Source organism: Mustelus asterias, chromosome 3 (genome assembly GCF_964213995.1).
Source record: "Mustelus asterias chromosome 3, sMusAst1.hap1.1, whole genome shotgun sequence".
Taxonomy (NCBI): Eukaryota; Metazoa; Chordata; class Chondrichthyes; order Carcharhiniformes; family Triakidae; genus Mustelus; species Mustelus asterias.
In genome coordinates this window covers 16,219,031-16,238,269 of record NC_135803.1, presented here as the reverse complement: position 1 = coordinate 16,238,269, position 19,239 = coordinate 16,219,031, and the positions used below count along the sequence as shown (strand labels likewise).

At 45.8% G+C, this 19,239-nt stretch overlaps 1 protein-coding gene across 5 annotated transcripts in view; it reads right to left on the bottom strand.

The window, feature by feature from the left end:
• Positions 1-19,239, bottom strand: part of LOC144487309 (glutathione hydrolase-like YwrD proenzyme) — a 101,764-nt gene that overhangs the window by 37,621 nt on the left and 44,904 nt on the right. For 3 of the 5 annotated variants that reach the window (XM_078205398.1, XM_078205390.1, XM_078205411.1), the window contains 4 exons: positions 9,970-10,093; positions 8,034-8,187; positions 6,825-6,978; positions 446-652 (listed from right to left, as the gene is read on the bottom strand). In XM_078205398.1, the coding sequence (XP_078061524.1) occupies positions 446-652; positions 6,825-6,978; positions 8,034-8,187; positions 9,970-10,075 (621 nt within the window). In that variant the 5' untranslated portion in view covers positions 10,076-10,093. Of the gene's footprint in view, positions 1-445; positions 653-6,824; positions 6,979-8,033; positions 8,188-9,969; positions 10,094-13,586; positions 13,860-19,239 lie in introns of those variants that run through there. The other 2 variants (XM_078205404.1, XM_078205416.1) reach the window with 2 other exon arrangements.

The following is a 19,239-nucleotide window of genomic DNA, read 5'->3' as shown; positions in this document are numbered from 1 at the left end:
CATTGTACACCCAATTCTCTATACACCCATCGCACACCTAGTCCTAAACACACCCACTAGCTGTGGAAACAGACAAAAGACTGCCTCAGTGATCCAATGGTTCAAGAAGAGAATTGGAATTGGAATGCAATTATTTGGATAGGCTGATTCCGTGCATGTTTAATTCTTCCTATAATAAATCATGAGGTGCAGATGCCGGTGTTCGACTGGGGTGGGCACAGTAAGAAGTCTCACAGCACCAGGTTAAAGTCCAACAGGTTTATTTGGAATCACGAGCTTTCGGAGCACTACTCCCTCAGATGAAGGAGTAGCGCTTCGAAAGCTCGTGATTCCGAATAAACCTGCTGGACTTTAACCTGGTGTTGTGCGACTTCTTACTGTAATAAATCACTTTGCAATGGCTCATTCAGAACGCAAGTTTAAGAGGAAGTCAGGAATGACCCACCTTGAAGGTCTGAGCCAGAAGAGGGTTCTTGAATATCTGCCCACATTTAGGACTTCTACCCTGTAACAGGAGATCTTTTCCATGTTGGTTTCCTGGTCTCTGCAGGACATTCGCTCCGCTGTTCCAATGAAACGCTGCAATTTCAGCGACAGGGAAGCCTCTTTCTGCTAACTCAATAGCAGGCTGCAGAATCTCACCCAGAGAGAGCTGGTACACAAAAACAGTGTGAGAAAATTCACGTTTACAATTCTGTAACTGCATCAGGTTTCATCACAGAGCTAGATTCATCAGGGTTATAGAATGTCATCTCCAGCCCAACCCAAGAAAAGACTGAGTAGAAGAATCATAGAATCCCTACGGTACAGAAAGAGGCCATTCAGCCCATCGAGCCTGCACCAACAACAATCTCGCCCAATCCCCGTAAACCCCACATATTTACCCTGCTGATCCTCCTGACACCAAGGCACTAATTTGTATAGCCAATCAACCTGACCCACACATCTTTGGAGTGTGGGAGAAAACTGGAGCATCCGGAGGAAACCCACACAAACATGGAGAGAACATGCAAACCCCACACAGATAGTGACCCAAGGCCGGAATTGAACCCGGGTCCCTAGCACTGTGAGGCAGCAGTGTTAACCACTGTGCCACCATGACAGAGTAATAAGAAGTTCTTTTTCCTTTCTTCAACCATGAGCCATAGTGCATCCAAGACAGGATCTGCTATTCCATTGCTCGCAATTTAATTGATTTGATCATTCCTTTTGTGAAAATAGCAACAATAGGAAATCAAAACCGTGACAGTAGGGGTCATTTTAACCTAATCTGGCGAACAGGAACCTATGGGATTTGGTGGATATTTGGGTTAATATCTCCCCATTAGCTTCAATTGGGAAAGATGTGAAACCAGCAATTCACCCCGATCTATCAGTGGGCAAGGTTGCTCCATCACCTTCGATAAATGTTGTTGGTGGGTGGCATGGTGGCACAGTGGTTAACACTGCTGCCTCACAGAGCCAGGGAACGAGGTTCGATTCCCGGCTTGGTCACTGTCTGTGCAGATTCTGTACGTTCTCCCCGTGTCTCCGTGGGTTTCCTCCAGGTGCCTCGGTTTCCTCCCACAGTCCAAAAGACGTGCTGGTTAAGTGCATTGGCCGTGCTAAATTCGTCCTAAGTGTACCCGAACAGGTGTCGGGGTGTGGCAACTCAGGGATTTTTCATTGCAGTGTTAATGCGAGCCTACTTGTGACAGTAATAGCTAAGCAAATAAAAACGTGCATTTATGTAGCACTTTTCACGACCACCAGACATCGGTGCCACTGTGGTTAGTTCGGGTTTGATTCCCGGATTGGGTCACTGTCTGTGTGGAATTTGCACATTCTCCCCGTGTCTGCATGGGTTTCCTTCGGGTGCTTGGGTTTTCTCCCACAGTCTGAAAGATGTGCTGGTTAGGTGCATTGGCCATGCTAAATTCTCCCTCAGTGTACCTGAACAGGTGCCAGAGTGTGGCGACTAGGGGATTTTCACAGTAACTTCTTGTGACTAATAAATAAACTTTACTTTACTTATCTCAAAGTGCTTTGTAGCCAATGAAGTACTTTTCAAAGTGTGGTTCCTTTCCAAAGGGAAAGCATTCCTAATTTGCAGTCAGCAAAGGTCCACAATCAGCAATGTGATAGTGAACAGATAATCTGTTAGTGTTGATTGAGGGATAATGTTACAATGATGAGATTTATCATGTTATGATGTTCTGGAACAGTGTTTCCAATTTGAGATAAGACAGAGGGAATCATGTAATTTGTTCAGAAGTCTTCTTGATAACAAGCCTGGGGTGGTTAAAGATCAAAGGAAGGCCAAGATTGTGTTCCTGGGACAATGGTGTAAGCTACTCATGGTTGGAGACAATGGCAGCAGTCTCTGAGATCACAATGAAAGGAGCAGAGTGTAAATAGCTGTGCTGTAAACTGTCTGTTTACTTCTAAGATGAAACAGAGTTGAGGTCAAGAATAGTTAATCAGCATTTCTAACAGGATGCAAGGCTAATGTGTTTCATGTTGCCACGGGGAAAGAGGGCAGAGGAAACTAGTTTTGAGATCAGGTTACAGGCTCCCCTACAATCAATATCACAAGGAGGCCTTGTGATGCAGTTGGGGTAGCATCCCTACTGCTGGACCAGAAGCTCTGGGTTCAAGTCTAATGATGTGGAGATGCCGGCGTTGGACTGGGGTAAGCACAGTAAGAAGTCTCACAGCACCAGGTTAAAGTCCAACAGGTTCATTTGGTAGCACAAGCTTTCGGAGTGACTCACCTGACGAAGGAGCAATGCTCCGAAAGCTCGTGCTTCCATATAAACCTGTTGGACTTTAACCTGGTGTTGTGAGACTTCTTACTGTTCAAGTATAATGCCAGGAACTAGCCACAGAAGGAGCGTTCAACATGATATCATGGTCTGATAATTAGCTCAGGAATCCTTCCACCACTTTTTCCCACTATTCCCCAAAGTGTGGGTGTGAAGATACACTAAATAAAATTGAATATCACAGGCAGACACCAGTTGGTGTGGTCAGCAAAGATAAGAGGTTACTTGGCTTTGCGAATTATCTCAGTTGGATATGGGGGGGACAGGGTATCTACTCAAAGAGACATATCCCACAACTATCTAAGGATTCTGGAAGATTCATCCCGGCGTGACCAGAGGGGAAGTACCCTCGGAACAGGATTTATTACTGTAAGTGGATTTATGAAATTCACCAAAAATGAAGGGAATTACCTGGAGATGGTCCCTTGAAGTCACTACTGTTTGTTATAAGGACTGTAATTCCATGGAGAGTATCATGTGTGACAAGTCTAAAAGGGGAAATGTTCCTTTCTGTAGTTTAGAGTGCAAATTGTGTGATGATACTGTGCCTTTAAGAAATGTATTTTAGTCATGTTTCTTGAGAAGGATCTGTTCTATGTGCTCGGGGCCATTTTGGCTGGATTCAACAGCCCTGTGTTGCTACTGCAGCAGCTTAATTGATTTTAATTGCTACAATGTTTGTTTTAATCTTAACGAATGCATGGTTCTGTTATTTTGTGTTTTCCCCTGGGATATTGCAGAGTAGGGCTTGATTAGGTTGATTCACAGGTAAGGTCATATGATGGTACAGCTTTCACAAAGAACTCAAGGCAGTCTGCTTTTTGAGATCCTTAGAAAGAGGTCACTTTGTTTGTATCTCTTGCTCTTTCTGAAGTGGAGACTGGAATCTGCCAAGAAATAAGCCTCGTTCTCTAAGATTCTGATGTCGGGAGGCGGGTGGAGCTTTCTCTGGAAGTTGCTGCATGAGAATTAGAAGGCAAGTGTCTGGATCACTCTTCTGTAGGGTTAAAAGATCAGAAATTGAGTAGCCACATAAACATATATGTTTTCCTGTGCTAACTGGTTAGAACAAAGAACAAAGAACAGTACAGCACAGGAAACAGGCCCTTCGGCCCTCCAAGCCTGTGCCGCTCCTTGGTCCAACTAGACCAATCGTTTGTATCCCTCCATTCCCAGGCTGCTCATGTGACTATCCAGGTAAGTCTTAAACGATGTCAGCGTGCCTGCCTCCACCACCCTACTTGGCAGCGCATTCCAGGCCCCCACCACCCTCTGTGTAAAAAACGTCCCTCTGATGTCTGAGTTATACTTCGCCCCTCTCAGCTTGAGCCCGTGACCCCTCGTGATCGTCACCTCCGACCTGGGAAAAAGCTTCCCACTGTTCACCCTATCTATACCCTTCATAATCTTGTATACCTCTATTAGATCTCCCCTCATTCTCCGTCTTTCCAAGGAGAACAACCCCAGTCTACCCAATCTCTCCTCATAGCTAAGACCCTCCATACCAGGCAACATCCTGGTAAACCTTCTCTGCACTCTCTCCAATGCCTCCACGTCCTTCTGGTAGTGCGGCGACCAGAACTGGACGCAGTACTCCAAATGCGGCCTAACCAGCGTTCTATACAGCTGCATCATCAGACTCCAGCTTTTATACTCTATACCCCATCCTATAAAGGCAAGCATACCATATGCCTTCTTCACCACCTTCTCCACCTGTGTTGCCACCTTCAAGGATTTGTGGACTTGCACACCTAGGTCCCTCTGTGTTTCTATACTCCTGATGACTCTGCCATTTATTGCATAACTCCTCCCTACATTATTTCTTCCAAAATGCATCACTTCGCATTTATCCGGATTAAACTCCATCTGCCACCTCTCCGCCCAATTTTCCAGCCTATCTATATCCTGCTGTATTGCCCGACAATGCTCTTCGCTATCCGCAATTCCAGCCATCTTTGTGTCATCCGCAAACTTGCTGATTACACCAGTTACACCTTCTTCCAAATCATTTATATATATCACAAATAGCAGAGGTCCCAGTACAGAGCCCTGCGGAACACCACTGGTCACAGACCTCCAGCCGGAAAAAGACCCTTCGACCACTACCCTCTGTCTCCTATGGCCAAGCCAGTTCTCCACCCATCAAGCCACTTCTCCTTGTATCCCATGAGCCTTAACCTTCTTAACCAACCTGCCATGTGGGACTTTGTCAAATGCCTTACTGAAATCCATATAGACGACATCCACGGCCCTTCCTTCATCAACCGTTTTTGTCACTTCCTCAAAAAACTCCACCAAATTTGTAAGGCACGACCTCCCTCTTACAAAACCTAAAGAAGTTCTAAAGAAGGGAGTTATGTCTATGGGAAAATGGCTAAATTGGAACAATAGAGATAGCTAGCTGTTAAGAATTATACTTTGTCATGTTTATGTATTTCAATCGGTAAAAGTTATGCTAATTATTTTTGTTATCTTCTAACTGTATTCTTAAATACAGTTAGAATATAATTTTTGATCAAAGCTTCCTAGTGGTCACTGGAATCATACCTGGAGTGAAACACCTTATGCTCACCCTAATGCCAAAATCAAATGTAAAAGTTTGGGTCTAGGCTAACTTCATAAAATAACTTGGAGTTTCTGATCTGGTCCTTAAGGACAAAGAACAGTACAGCACAGGAACAGGCCCTTCGGTCCTCCAAGCCTGTGCCGAATACGTTGTCCAATCTAGACCAACTGCCTGTATCCCTCTATTCCCCATTTGTTCATGTGTCTATCCAGATAACTCTTAAATGTCGCTAACGTGCCTGCCGCAACCACCTCACTTGGCTGTGCATTCCAGGCCCCACCGCTCTCTGTGTAACATCTCCACTGAACCTTCCCCCCTTACCTTGAACTTCTGCCCCCTTGTAATTGTTATTTCTGCCCTGGGAAAAAGCTTCCACCTGTGCACCCTATCCATGCCCCTCATAATTTTATAAACTTCTATCAGGTCGCCCCTCAGCCTCCGTCTTTCAAGGGAGAACAATCCCAGTTTATTCAATCTCTCCTCATAGTTAATACCCTCCATACCAGGCAACCTCCTGGTAAACCTTTTCTGGACTCCCTCCAAAGCCTCCACAGTTGCCTATGAAAATGAAATAGTCATTTTTTTTCAGTCACTTGTTCCAGTAACATTAAATCTTCTTGTGTCACTCTCTCACCTGTTATGTGGAAGTTTGAATCTTTTTTTAAAATATTATTGGTCCACATGGAGATTGTAACATTAATATTGGCCATGGCAGTGACTCTGCCTTTCCTCAGAATGGTGCCATGCACAGCTACCCAAACAGGCGGATGAGGCCTTGGTTCAAATTATCATCTGACAGTGCAGTGCGCCCTCAGTATTGCACCACTGGAGTGTCATCCTGAATTTTGTACTCAAGTCCTGGAATGGGACTGCACTCAGAACCTTGTGATTTAAGAAGCAAGTGTGCTACAGCCAACACAAAAGGCCACAAAAGGATTTGGTCGGCATGGTGGCACAATGGTTAGCACTGCTGCCTCACTGTGCCAGGGACTGAGTTCGATTCCCGGCTTGGGTCACTGTCTGTGTGGAGTTTGCACATTCTTCCCATGTCTACGTGGGTTTCCTCCGGGAGCTCCGGTTTTCTCCCACAGTTCAAAGATGTGCGGGTTAGGTGGATTGGCCATGCTAAATTGCTCCTTAGTGTAAGGGGGACTAGCTACAGTAAATGCATGGGATTATGAGGATATGGCCTGGGTGGGATTGCAAGTTGGTGCAGACTTGATTGGGCAAACGGCCTCCTTCTGTACTGTAGGGATTCTATGATTTGGAAACAAGGATGCTTTACTGGATAGGAACTAATGCAAGTCAGCAAACACAACCACGTTTGCACTGTTATCTTCAGCAATTTGGAGCACGAAAGATGGCCTTCTCTCCTCTGTGCTAATCTTCAGTGAAAGAAGGAGACAGAACACTAAGAGAACACTGCAGGAAGATTACTCCAGCTATTACTTCACCTTCTTACTTCCAAAGAGACGGATTGTGTCACACCAGGCAGCAGCTGCTCCTGGCACTGTGACAAGGTTGGCATGGTACAACGGTAAAGGGTTCGTGTCGTCAAAGCCTTCCTTCTTTAACAAATCAAGGGTCAGAGCTTGTGGAGACCTGCCACTGCAGAAGGAAAAAAAATCTCAACGATCCATTCAGGATGCTAAATTTTACCACACCTAAAAAAATGGAACGTACAAATTATTACACTTGTTTTCCAAAGTCTTTGTACATGGGATGCACCCAAGTCTTTTTTATTCATTCGTGGGACATGGGCATCGCTGGCTGGGCCAGCATTTAGTGCCCATCCCTAATTGCCCTTGAACTGAGTGGCTTGCTGGGCCATTTCAGAGGGCAGTCGAGAGTCAACCACATTGCTGTGGCTCTGGAATTACATGTAGGCCAGACCAGGTAAGGACGGCAGATTTCCTTCACTAAAGAACATTAGTGAACCAGATGGGTTTTTCCGACAATGTGGATTCTTAATTCCATTCATGTTTCATTGAATGCAAATTCCACCATCTGCCAGTTTCTGGATTAATAATCTGGCGATAATACTACTAGTCCAACCCCTCTCCATCACCTCACAAAGTCAAACTGCTTGGACATTCATGCTCCAAATGATCCTTGCATCTTGTAAAAGTAACTCGTGACTTTTTAAATCACATTCTGACTGCAGAACAAATTATTTCAGCTATCATATTTCAGTGTGTAGTCAACTACGGATGGTTTAAAAACAAAAACCAGTTGACCCTTCAAACTAATACCTGGAAGAAACCAGTGTGGGTGATTTAGAATCATAGAATCCCTCCAGTGCAGAAAGAGGCCATTCGGCCCTTCGAGTCTGTACTGACCACAATCCCACCCAAGCCCCACTCCCGCAACATATTCACCCTTCTAATCCCCCTGACTCTAGGGTCAATTTAGCACGGCCAATCAACCTAACCCGCACACCTTTGAACTGTGGCAGGAAACCAGAGCACCCGGAGGAAACCCACGCAGAGACGGGGAGAACCAGTCGTAGCAAACTCCACACAGTCACCCGAGGTCGGAATTGAATCCGGGTCCCTGGCACTGTGAGGCAGCAGTGCTAACCACTGTGTGGGGTTGTGTCACACCTTGATGTGGGGGACAGAGGAATAAATGGATAACTATGAATTTGTACTCATGTTTCCTACCTTCCATTTAGTCCGTATACTTTCTTCGTAATGCCATCGTAAAACATGCAATTGCAGTCTCCACCAAGGCCAGTACTGAATGGTTCTGTAAGACTCAAAACTGCTGCCATAGCAACCGCAGCATCTGCCGCATTTCCACCTTTTTTCAGTATATCTGCAAAAATCGACATTACCCATGAAGTCTTACAGAGGTTAGCTGACCTGACATTTGAAAAATGGCTCTAATTTAATGCTCTCAGTAAATTGTGATCTCTTGATTTCAATCAAGAATCAATTTAACTCAGCCGTAAACATATTCAGTAACCCAGCCTCCACACCTTTCTGGAGTGTGTCTTAAATGGGGAACCCGACAAACTGTGCCCCCTAGTCTCTCCCACAAGGGGAAATATCCTCTCAGCATCTAGCCTGCCAATTTGTCCATGGATCGGGCCCCTGAGAAAGCAGATGGCACTTCAATTTAGCATCTCATCCAGAAGACAGCATCTCAGACAATGCAGCACTCCCTCAGTAATGCGATGGAGCGTCAGCCTAGATTTTTCTGCTCAAGCCTCCTGTGTTAATCAATACAGAACAAGGAATATATTTTCTACTCTCTACTTCCTGTGATACCCTATGTATGGCATCTTAATCCTTTACCCCTTGCATAACCGCCAACCTTAGACAAAAGACAGCAAATCTAAAAACCATCATCTTAACCTGGTTAAATATTTGGTTAATTATTAGTTAAATTAATTATTTTTCCACACAGGATAGTGTGAAATGATGCCGCGGAGTGAGAGTAACGTCAGGTCGAGGGGGATGAGGGACCTACTGCAGGCAGTACCCAATGGCTCTCAAGAACGACAGAGCATTTTTCAGGTGGATATTCCTTGGATTCATAACCAACTCGTCCAAATTTATGGAGTGGTTTTGTTCCGCACATATGGAAGCCAGACCAGATTCTGTGTTCGCCCCAAGAGCAGAAAATCCCATCCAAGGTCAACGGACCTTTGCATGGTTCTGTCCCACTATGATTCCCATGGCGGGCAGAAGGGGAAAATTCCACCCTTGTCTCATTAAATTGAAATCTGTGTGCATTGGTGAGGAGATCCATTCTCACAACCCAATGGGGGCAACCAACTAGCTTGTTTCTTGCTCATAAATTAATTTCTTAACATTCTCCGCCATCCATCCACCCAACTCCAATACGGGATGGACAAAGATTGCTGCTCTGAGGGCAGAGTTATTTGTTCTGCATTCACCATGGTGAGCTATGTACTGGGGTGACTATTTACCCCAGTACTCTTTGACTCGCGAATTACTCTTACAACTCACCAAGCTGCCTTATGGGCCCCAACAATCTTCACAACATACTTAAAGAACGTCAGCCCAAAACATTAACACAAACCATTGAAAGAAAATTTATACCTGGGGGTAAATTTCCTTGGAAATTCTTCCATTTTGCTGCTTTAACTTAAAGTTTATTTTATTAGTGTCACAGGTTGGCTTACATTAACATTGCAATGAAGTTATTGTGAAAATCCCCTAGTCGCCACACTCCAGCGCCTGTTTGGGTACACTGAGGGAGAATTTAGCATGGCCAATGCACCCTAACCAGCACGTCTTTGGGATTGTAGGAGGAAACTGGAGCACCCGGAGGAAACCCATGCAGACACAGGGAGAATGTGCAGACTCCGCACAGACAGTGACCCAAGCCGGGAATTGAACAAGAGACCCTGGCGCCGTGAGGCAGCAGTGCTAACCACTGTGCCACCATGCCACCCCACTTCAGTACAAGTCCTACCGAAGTTCTACATATACACGTCGATGGCGTTTGCGCCAAATGTCCGCCAAAGTTGCACCGATACAGCGAGAGAAGATCAAATGTACTTCATCCTCCGTGGTTACCGACTGACGTGAGCGCGTGCTGGTTCTCCGCCAGCCCAATAAACCTTACCAAGTCCTGCATCTGTGGCTAATGGTTGGCTGGTTGCAGTACAACCCCTTGTGCACACAACAGGTGACCGGCGAGAGGAAAACCGAAGCATTTCTATCCAGGGCATCCAACAGTACTGCAAAATCTGTCGATAAAATAAGCACAGTAAGAGTTTTAACAACACCAGGTTAAAGTCCAACAGGTTTCTTACTGTGTTTATCCCAGTCCAACGCCAACATCTCCACATCATGATAAAATAAGCAACAGTGGCTACTTTGCAAGCCAAGGAGGATGCCAATGATCTTTAATCCGAGCGTGCAGTTCTTCACTAAGATTGCATAAGGAAGGATAATCTGGAAACTATGAGTTCCCTGAGCATGAAAAGGAATGGTTGTGACTTTATCTACCTTCATATAATGTGGGCACCACTGCCAATTGCCCATGAAATTTCCTTACATAGAATCCCTACAGTGCTGAAGGAGGCCATTTGGCCCATCAAGCCTGCACCAGCAACGGTCCCACCCAAGGTTCAGTCGCTAGGTATACATGGGGAGGTAGTAAATTGGATAAGACACTGGCTCAATGGAAGAAGCCAGAGAGTGGTTGTGGAGGATTGCTTCTCTGAGTGGAGGCCTGTGACTAGTGGTGTGCCGCAGGGATCGGTGTTGGGTCCATTGTTGTTTGTCATCTATATCAATGATCTGGATGATAATGTGATCAATTGGATCAGCAAGTTTGCTGATGATACAAAGATTGGAGGTGTAGTGGACAGTGGGGAAGGTTTTCAAAGCTTGCAGAGGGATTTGGACCAACTAGAAAAATGGGCTGAAAAATGGCAAATGGAATTTAACGCAGACAAGTGTGAGATATTGCACTTTGGAAGGACAAATCAAAGTAGAATGTACAGGGTAAATGGTAGGACTCTGAAGAGTGCAGTTGAACAGAGGGATCTGGGAATACAGGTACAGAATTCCCTAAAAGTGACGTCACAGGTGGATAGGGTCGTAAAGAGTGCCTTTGGTACATTGGCCTTTATAAATCGGAGTATCGAGTATAAAAGTTGGAGTGTTATGGTAAGGTTATATAAGGCATTGGTGAGGCCGAATTTGGAGCATTGTGTACAGTTTTGGTCACCTAGTTACAGGAAGGATGTAAATAAGATTGAAAGAGTGCAGAGAAGGTTCACAAGGATGTTGCCGGGACTTGAGAAGCTGAGTTACAGAGAGAGATTGAATAGGTTGGGACTTTATTCCCTGGAGCGTAGAAGATTGAGGGGAGATTTGATAGAGGTGTATAAGATTTTGATGGGCATAGATAGAGTGAATGCAAGCAGGCTTTTTCCGCTGAGGCTAGGGGAGAAAAAAACCAGAGGGCATGGGTTAAGGGTGAAAGGAGAAAAGTTTAAAGGGAATATTAGGGGGGGCTTCTTCACGCAGAGAGTGGTGGGAGTGTGGAATGAGCTGCCGGATAAAGTGGTAAATGCGGGGTCACTTTTAACATTTAAGAAAAACTTGGACGGGTTCATGGATGAGAGGGGTGTGGAGGGATATGGTCCAAGTGCAGGTCAGTGGGACTAGGCATAAAATGGTTCGGCACAGACAAGAAGGGCCAAAAGGCCTGTTTCTGAGCTGTAATTTTCTATGGTTCTATGGTTCAAGGCCTATCCCTGTAACCCCATATATTTACCCTGCTAGCCCCTCTGACACTAAGGGACAATTGATCATGGCCAATCTACCTAACTCACACATCTTTGGACTGTGGGTGGAAACCGGAGCACCCAGAAGAAACCCATGCAGACACGGGTAGAACGTGCAAACTCTGCACAGACAATGACTCAAGCTGGGGATCAAACCCACGTCCCTAGCGCTGTGAGGCAGCACTGCTTTGCCACTGCGCCGCCCACGTGCGTTTCTGATATGCGACAAGACACCCAAGTTAAAAATCAGTCATTTTTAGGCAGAATACTCAGTCAGACTTTGTACAATTGTCACGATATTTGTAAAGGAGATCCCAAGTTCAAGTAATTTTAATGTTAAATTTTACATATCCCCTGCTTTTTCCTTTAAAGTAAAGGTCATAATAAACTCCTCACCTGTATCACAGGTGGAGACATATATTTATGTAAGTGCGGTAAAATCTATCAAGAAATATACGTAGGCTCCATGGAGATCTTAAAGTAACCTGGATCCATTTGAAAGTTTATTTATTAGTGTCACAAGTAGGCTTACCTTAACACTGCAATGAAGTTACTGTGGAAATCCCCTAGTTGCCACACTCCGGTGCTTGTTCAGGAACACTGAGGGAGAATTCAGCATGGCCAATACACCTAACCAGCATGTCTTTCAGATTATGGGAGGAAACCGGAGCATCGAGAGGAAACCCATGCAAACACAGGGAGAACATGCAAACTCCACACAGTCAGCGACCCAAGCCGGAATCGAACCTGGCACTGTGAGGCATCAGCGCCTAAGGAGGACGAAAGGTGCTTTATAAATGCAAACCTTACATTCCGGCAACAGAACTGGTCTTGTTTGCACAGTAATCCTATTTTTATTTAGTTTTTACTTCATTCCTAAGGTTACAAAGCCAATGTGCAGACAGAACAGGGCAAGCCCTTACTTAATCCATCTCCTTACTTGTTCCAAAAAACAATTCAAATTCAAATTGAATCCAATTCATGGTCCCCACAAGGCTGTGGATGGATTCTGGAATGGGATAGCATTGGGGGGGTGGGATTTAGGAGGTGGGAGTGGACTGGGGTGGGGTAGGATTTGGGGGAAGGGGAGGTTTGGGATTTGGGGAGTTGGAGGAGGAAGGATTTAGTTGATGGGGGGGGTGGGATGCATTGAGGGGTGGAGGTCTTTGGGGGCGGAGAGTGGGATGGGGGAGGGATTTGGCGAGGTGGGGGAGAGAGGATTTGGGTAGTGAGGATTTGGGGGAGGGGAGGTTTGGGATTGGGGGGTTGCAGGAGGAAGGATTTAGTGGGGGGGGGGGTGGGATGGATTGGGAGTATTTGGGGGCGGAGAGTGGGATTGGGGGGAGGGATTTGGCAAGGTGAGAGAGAGGATTTGGGGAGGGAGGATTTCGGGAGGAGGTTTGGGATTGGAGGGTTGCAGGAGGAAGGATTTAGGGGGGGAGGGGTGAAGGATTTATAGGGGGAGAACGTGAAGGATGAAAGGCGCTTTATAAATGCAAACGTTTCCGGCACTAGCACTGGTTTTGTTTGTACAGTAATCTCATTAAAGCAACCAGTGGCGTTTGAAGAAACCTTGTTTCTCTCATTCCTCGAAAGCTGCCGTCCTGCTTTTGCTGAACAGAACCTCCTTACTTTATCCCTGTGGCAGACAGTGAAACACTCTCTTTAACATTCTGAAATGATCGTTGCTTTGCGAAGGGAACAGGAAGGGTCTGGAAGCGGGGTTCAAAGTAGAAATTCGGTTCAATGCCAAATGGAAAATTCACAAAGTAGCTCATTACATGGAACATCAGTCAAGGCATCACTGTTCTACTGCAAGAGCGAATAGCAAAAGAACTGACCCAGAATCATTAGCCTTCAAATACCCGATAAAGTTTTTTTTTTAAATGAGCAGGTTTAAAAAGATCAAGACAGGTTTATAATTTGTAAATGCTGTACTCACGTTTCTCTGAAACAACAGTAATCACATTCAACAGCAAACTGCCAGTGTTGTAAGGATCTAAAAGCACCCTGGTTTAGACTACAAGATCATTGCCGTCAATTCAGGAAGTATTCTTTGTGAAACTGTTCCAGGTCATTTAGAAAGCAGCTTTAGAATAAAGTGCGCCTCTATTTTTCTTATTCGCAAGTCATAGCATAGAGCTAGGTCATTGCGTTCTGGGGAACTGCTATTTTGGTAAGTGTGGAAGCGCCTCCGGAGATAAGGAGGATAAATGAAACATTTGTGGGGCTATAATTCTAAGCAAAACAGATCCGCCTTCAGTCCCCCACCCCCCCCCCCCTGCTGCGGGGGAGATGGGAAGACACTATACATATAGAACATAGAACAGTACAGCACAGAACAGGCCCTTCGGCCCACGATGTTGTGCCGAGCTTTATCTGAAACCAAGATCAAGCTATCCCACTCCCTATCATCCTGGTGTGCTCCATGTGCCTATCCAATAACCGCTTAAATGTTTCTAAAGTGTCTGACTCCACTATCACTGCAGGCAGTCCATTCCACACCCCAACCACTCTCTGCGTAAAGAACCTACCTCTGATATCCGTCCTGTATCTCCCACCACGAACCCTATAGTTATGCCCCCTTGTAATAGCTCCATCCACCCGAGGAAATAGTCTTTGAACGTTCACTCTATCTATCCCCTTCATCATTTTATACACCTCTATTAAGTCTCCCCTCAGCCTCCTCCGCTCCAGAGAGAACAGCCCTAGCTCCCTCAACCTTTCCTCATACGACCTACCCTCCAAACCAGGCAGCATCCTGGTAAATCTCCTCTGCACTCTTTCCAGCGCTTCCACATCCTTCTTATAGTGAGGTGACCAGAACTGCACACAATATTCCAAATGTGGTCTCACCAAGGTCCTGTACAGTTGCAGCATAACCCCACGGCTCTTAAACTCCAACCCCCTGTTAATAAAAGCTAACACACTATAGGCCTTCTTCACAGCTCTATCCACTTGAGTGGCAACCTTTAGAGATCTGTGGATATGGACCCCAAGATCTCTCTGTTCCTCCACAGTCTTCAGAACCCTACCTTTGACCCTGTAATCCACATTTAAATTTGTCCTACCAAAATGAATCACCTCACATTTATCAGGGTTAAACTCCATTTGCCATTTTTCAGCCCAGCTTTGCATCCTATCTATGTCTCTTTGCAGCCTACAACAGCCCTCCACCTCATCCACTACTCCACCAATCTTGGTGTCATCAGCAAATTTACTGATCCACCCTTCAGCCCCCTCCTCTAAGTCATTAATAAAAATCACAAAGAGCAGAGGACCAAGCACTGATCCCTGCGGCACACCGCTAGCAACCTGCCTCCAATCCGAGGTACAGACTCGATGGGCCGAATAGCCTCCTTCTGCACTATAGGGATTCCATGACTCTATAATTTCAGACTTCCAACATCTGCCGTATTTTTCTTTTTGTTTCAAAAAAATGTTGATTTGCTGTAAAATACTCTGGGATCTCCAGAGGTTGTGAGAGGGTGGCACGGTGGCACAGTGATTAGCACTGCTGCCCCACAGAGCTAGGGACCTGGGTTCAATTCCTGGTTGGGGTCACTGTCTGTGTGAAGTTTGCATGTTCTCCCCATGTCTGCATGGGTTTCCTCTGGGTGCTCCAGTTTCCTCTGAAAGACGTGTTGATTGGTGCATTGGCCATGCTAAATTCTCCCTCAGTGTACCCGAACAGGTGCCGGAGTGTGGCGACTAGGGGATTTTCACAGTAACCTCATTACAGTGTTAATGTAAGCCTTACTTGTGACTAATAAATAAACTTTAGGTGCAAGCTGTTTCTTGCTTACTTTTTTTTTCAATGAGCTTTGAACATTTTTGTTAGTTATAAAAAAAAAGCAGCGATGGAGGAAAAGTCAGTCTGCCCAATAGTCCAGCACCATTGAAACAGGTAAGAGAAGTCTGGTGACTTTGTCAGTTGGCCACACTGGGATGGAGAGGGTGCAGTGGAGCGACTGGCAGTGGGAAGTCCAATGGTGAAGGTTCCTGAAATCCCAGCAATTGGTAAATCCATGTGGAACTTGGAGGGTTCCTAAAGATTTCCCTGGTCTTTATTTAAAATAAACCCTGAAGTAGGATGGATCTTTGTATAAACAAAAGGCAAATGGAGTTTAACCCTGATAAATGTGAGGTGATTCATTTCGGTAGGACTAATTTAAATGTGGATTACAGGGTCAAAGGTAGGGTTCTGAAGACTGTGGAGGAACAGAGAGATCTTGGGGTCCATATCCACAGATCTCTAAAGGTTGCCACTCAAGTGGATAGAGCTGTGAAGAAGGCCTATAGTGTGTTAGCTTTTATTAACAGGGGGTTGGAGTTTAAGAGCCGTGGGGTTATGCTGCAACTGTACAGGACCTTGGTGAGACCACATTTGGAATATTGTGTGCAGTTCTGGTCACCTCACTATAGGAAGGATGTGGAAGCGCTGGAAAGAGTGCAGAGGAGATTTACCAGAATGCTGCCTGGTTTGGAGCGTAGGTCTTATGAGGAAAGGTTGAGGGAGCTAGGGCTGTTCTCTCTGGAGCGGAGGAGGCTGAGGGGAGACTTAATAGAGGTTTATAAAATGATGAAGGGGATAGATAGAGTGAACGTTCAAAGACTATTTCCTCGGGTGGATGGAGCTATTACAAGGGGGCATAACAATAGGGTTCGTGGTGGGAGATATAGGAAGGATATCAGAGGTAGGTTCTTTACGCAGAGAGTGGTTGGGGTGTGGAATGGACTGCCTGCAGTGATAGTGGAGACAGACACTTTAGGAACATTTAAGCAGTTATTGGATAGGCACATGGAGCACACCAGGATGATAGGGAGTGGGATAGCTTGATCTTGGTTTCAGATAAAGCTCGGCCCAACATCGTGGGCCGAAGGGCCTGTTCTGTGCTGTACTGTTCTATGTTCTATCTACCCTAAAACACCAGGCACTCACACAAAACAATCCAATTATTACAAATGGTCAAATGGTCTTGGAGCTCAGTGAGTGAAAAAAAATCAGTCAGCAAGAAACAGCTCACACCTTGCACAGCCTCCGGAGATCCCAGAGTATTTTCCAGCCAATCAACCTTCTTTGAAACAACAGTAAAATACTGCAGATATTGGAAGTTAGAATCCTACAGTGCAGAAGGAGGCCATTCAGCCCATCGAGTCTGCATCGACCACAAACCCACCCAGGGCCTATCCCCATAACCCCATGCATTTACCAAGCTAGTCCCACTGACACTAAGGCACAATTTAGCACGGCAATCAACCCAATCCGCACATCTTTGAACTGTGGAAGGAAACTGGAGTGAGAGGAAACCCACGCAGACATGGGGAGAACGTGCAGACTCCACACAGACCGTCACCCAAGCCGAGAATCGAACCGTGGTCCCTGGCCCTGTGAGGTAGCAGTGCTAACCATTGTGCCACCGTGCCACCCCACGGAGTCTCAAATCATAAGAGCCATGGAATCCTTATAGTACAAAAGGAGATTATTTGGCCCATCGAGCCTGTACCGACAACAATCCCACTCAGGCCCTATCCCCGTAACACCGCATATTTACCCTGATGCTGGTGGCACAGTGGTTAGCACTGCTGCCTCACAGTGCCAGGGACCCGGGTTTGATTCCCGGCTTGGGTCACTGTCTGCGTAGAGTTTGCACATTCTCCCCGTGTCTGTGTGGGTTTCCACCGGTTGCTCCAATCGGTTGGTATGTGTTCTCACACTTTTGTCTCTTTTTCCTGATGGAAGAAGGTGAAAGAGAATCCGAGGTGCATGGAGTCTTTGATTATGCTGGCTACTTTTCCAAGGCAGCGGGAAGTGTAGACAGCGTCAATGGGTGGAAGGCTGGTTTGCATGATGGACTGGACTTCGTTCACGACCCTTTGTTTCTTGCAGTCTTGGACAGAGCAGGAGCCATACCAAGCTGTAATACAAATAGAAAGAATGCTTTCTATGGTCCATCTGTAAAAGTTGGTGAGAGTCGAAGCTGACATGTCAAATTTCCTTAGCCTCCTGAGAAAGTAGAGTAGGTGGGCTTTCGTACCTATGGCATCAGTGTGGAGGGACCAGGACAGGTTGTTGATGATCTGGGCACCTAGAAACTTGAAGCTCTCGACCATTTCTACTTTGTCCCCATTGATGTAGACAAGGGCAAGCTCTCCACTACGCTTCCTGAAGTTGAGGACTATCTCCTTTCTTTCCTTGACATTGAGGGAGAGATTATTGTCTTTGCACCAGTGTACATCTTCCCCTGCTGCTTCAACTGCAAAACCTGCAAAGGCCAACAGCATAGTCCTTGCTTCAAGCTGCCAGGAAACTTCCCTTACAGGACAGAGCCCCAGTGAAGTCAGCCTCTGCCCCCTTATTTCCTGACTGTTGCACACTGAAAGACCGGCACAATCCAGAGGAAAGGTCGGAATAACATACCCTGCATGATCAAGACAAGAGCTTACAGTTGTATAGACCTTATTACCACTGTCCGACATCTGTCAACTCCTTTACATACAATGGGATACTTAGAGTTTGGTTACTTTTGTTATATAGGTAAATGTGATATACTTTTTGCACAACAAGATCCCACACACCGCAATAATGTGAATAATCAGTTAATGTATATTTTTTCTGCCTTTTCCACTTGCTCTACAGTTCACTTCAGGAAGCGTAAAGGAGAACATGCCCCTGTCTGCATCAACAGGGACAAAGTAGAAATGGTCGAAAGCTTCACATTTTTAGGTGTCCAGATCACCAACAACCTGTCCTGGTCCCCCCATGCCGACACTACAGTTAAGAAAGGCCACCAACGCCTCCACTTTCTCAGAAGACTAAGGAAATTTGGCATGTCAGCTACGACTCTCTCCAACTTTTACAGATGCTCCTGCTCTGCCCAAAACCGCAAAAGGTCGTGAATGTAGCCCAATCCATCACACAAACCAGCCTCCCATCCATTGACTCTGTCTGCACTTCCCACTGCCTCAACAAAGCAGCCAGCATAATTAAGAACCCCACGCATCCCGGACATTCTCTCTTCCACCTTCTTCCGTCGGGAAAAAGATACAAAAGTCTGAGGTCACATACCAACTGATTCAAGAACAGCTTCTTCACTGCTGCTGTCAGACTTTTGAATGGACCTACCTTGCATTAAGTTGATCTTTCTCTACATCCTGGCTATGACTGTAACACTACATTCTGCACTCTCTTCTTTCCTTCTCTATGAACAGTATGCTTTGTCTATATCGTGCGCAAGAAACAATACTTTTCACTGTATAGAAACAGAAAAACTACAGCACAAACAGGCCCTTCGGCCCCACAAGTTGTGCCGAACATATCCCTACCTTCTAGGCCTACCTATAATCCTCCATCCTATTAAGTCCCATGTACTCATCCAGGAGTCTCTTAAAAGTCCCCATTGAGTTTGCCTCCACCACCACTGACGGCAGCCGATTCCACTCGCCCACCACCCTCTGTGTGAAAAACTTCCCCCTAACATTTCCCCTGTACCTACACCCCAGCACCTTAAACCTGTGTCCTCTCGTAGCAGCCATTTCCACCCTGGGAAAAAGCCTCTGAGAGTCCACCCGATCAACATCTTATATACCTCTAT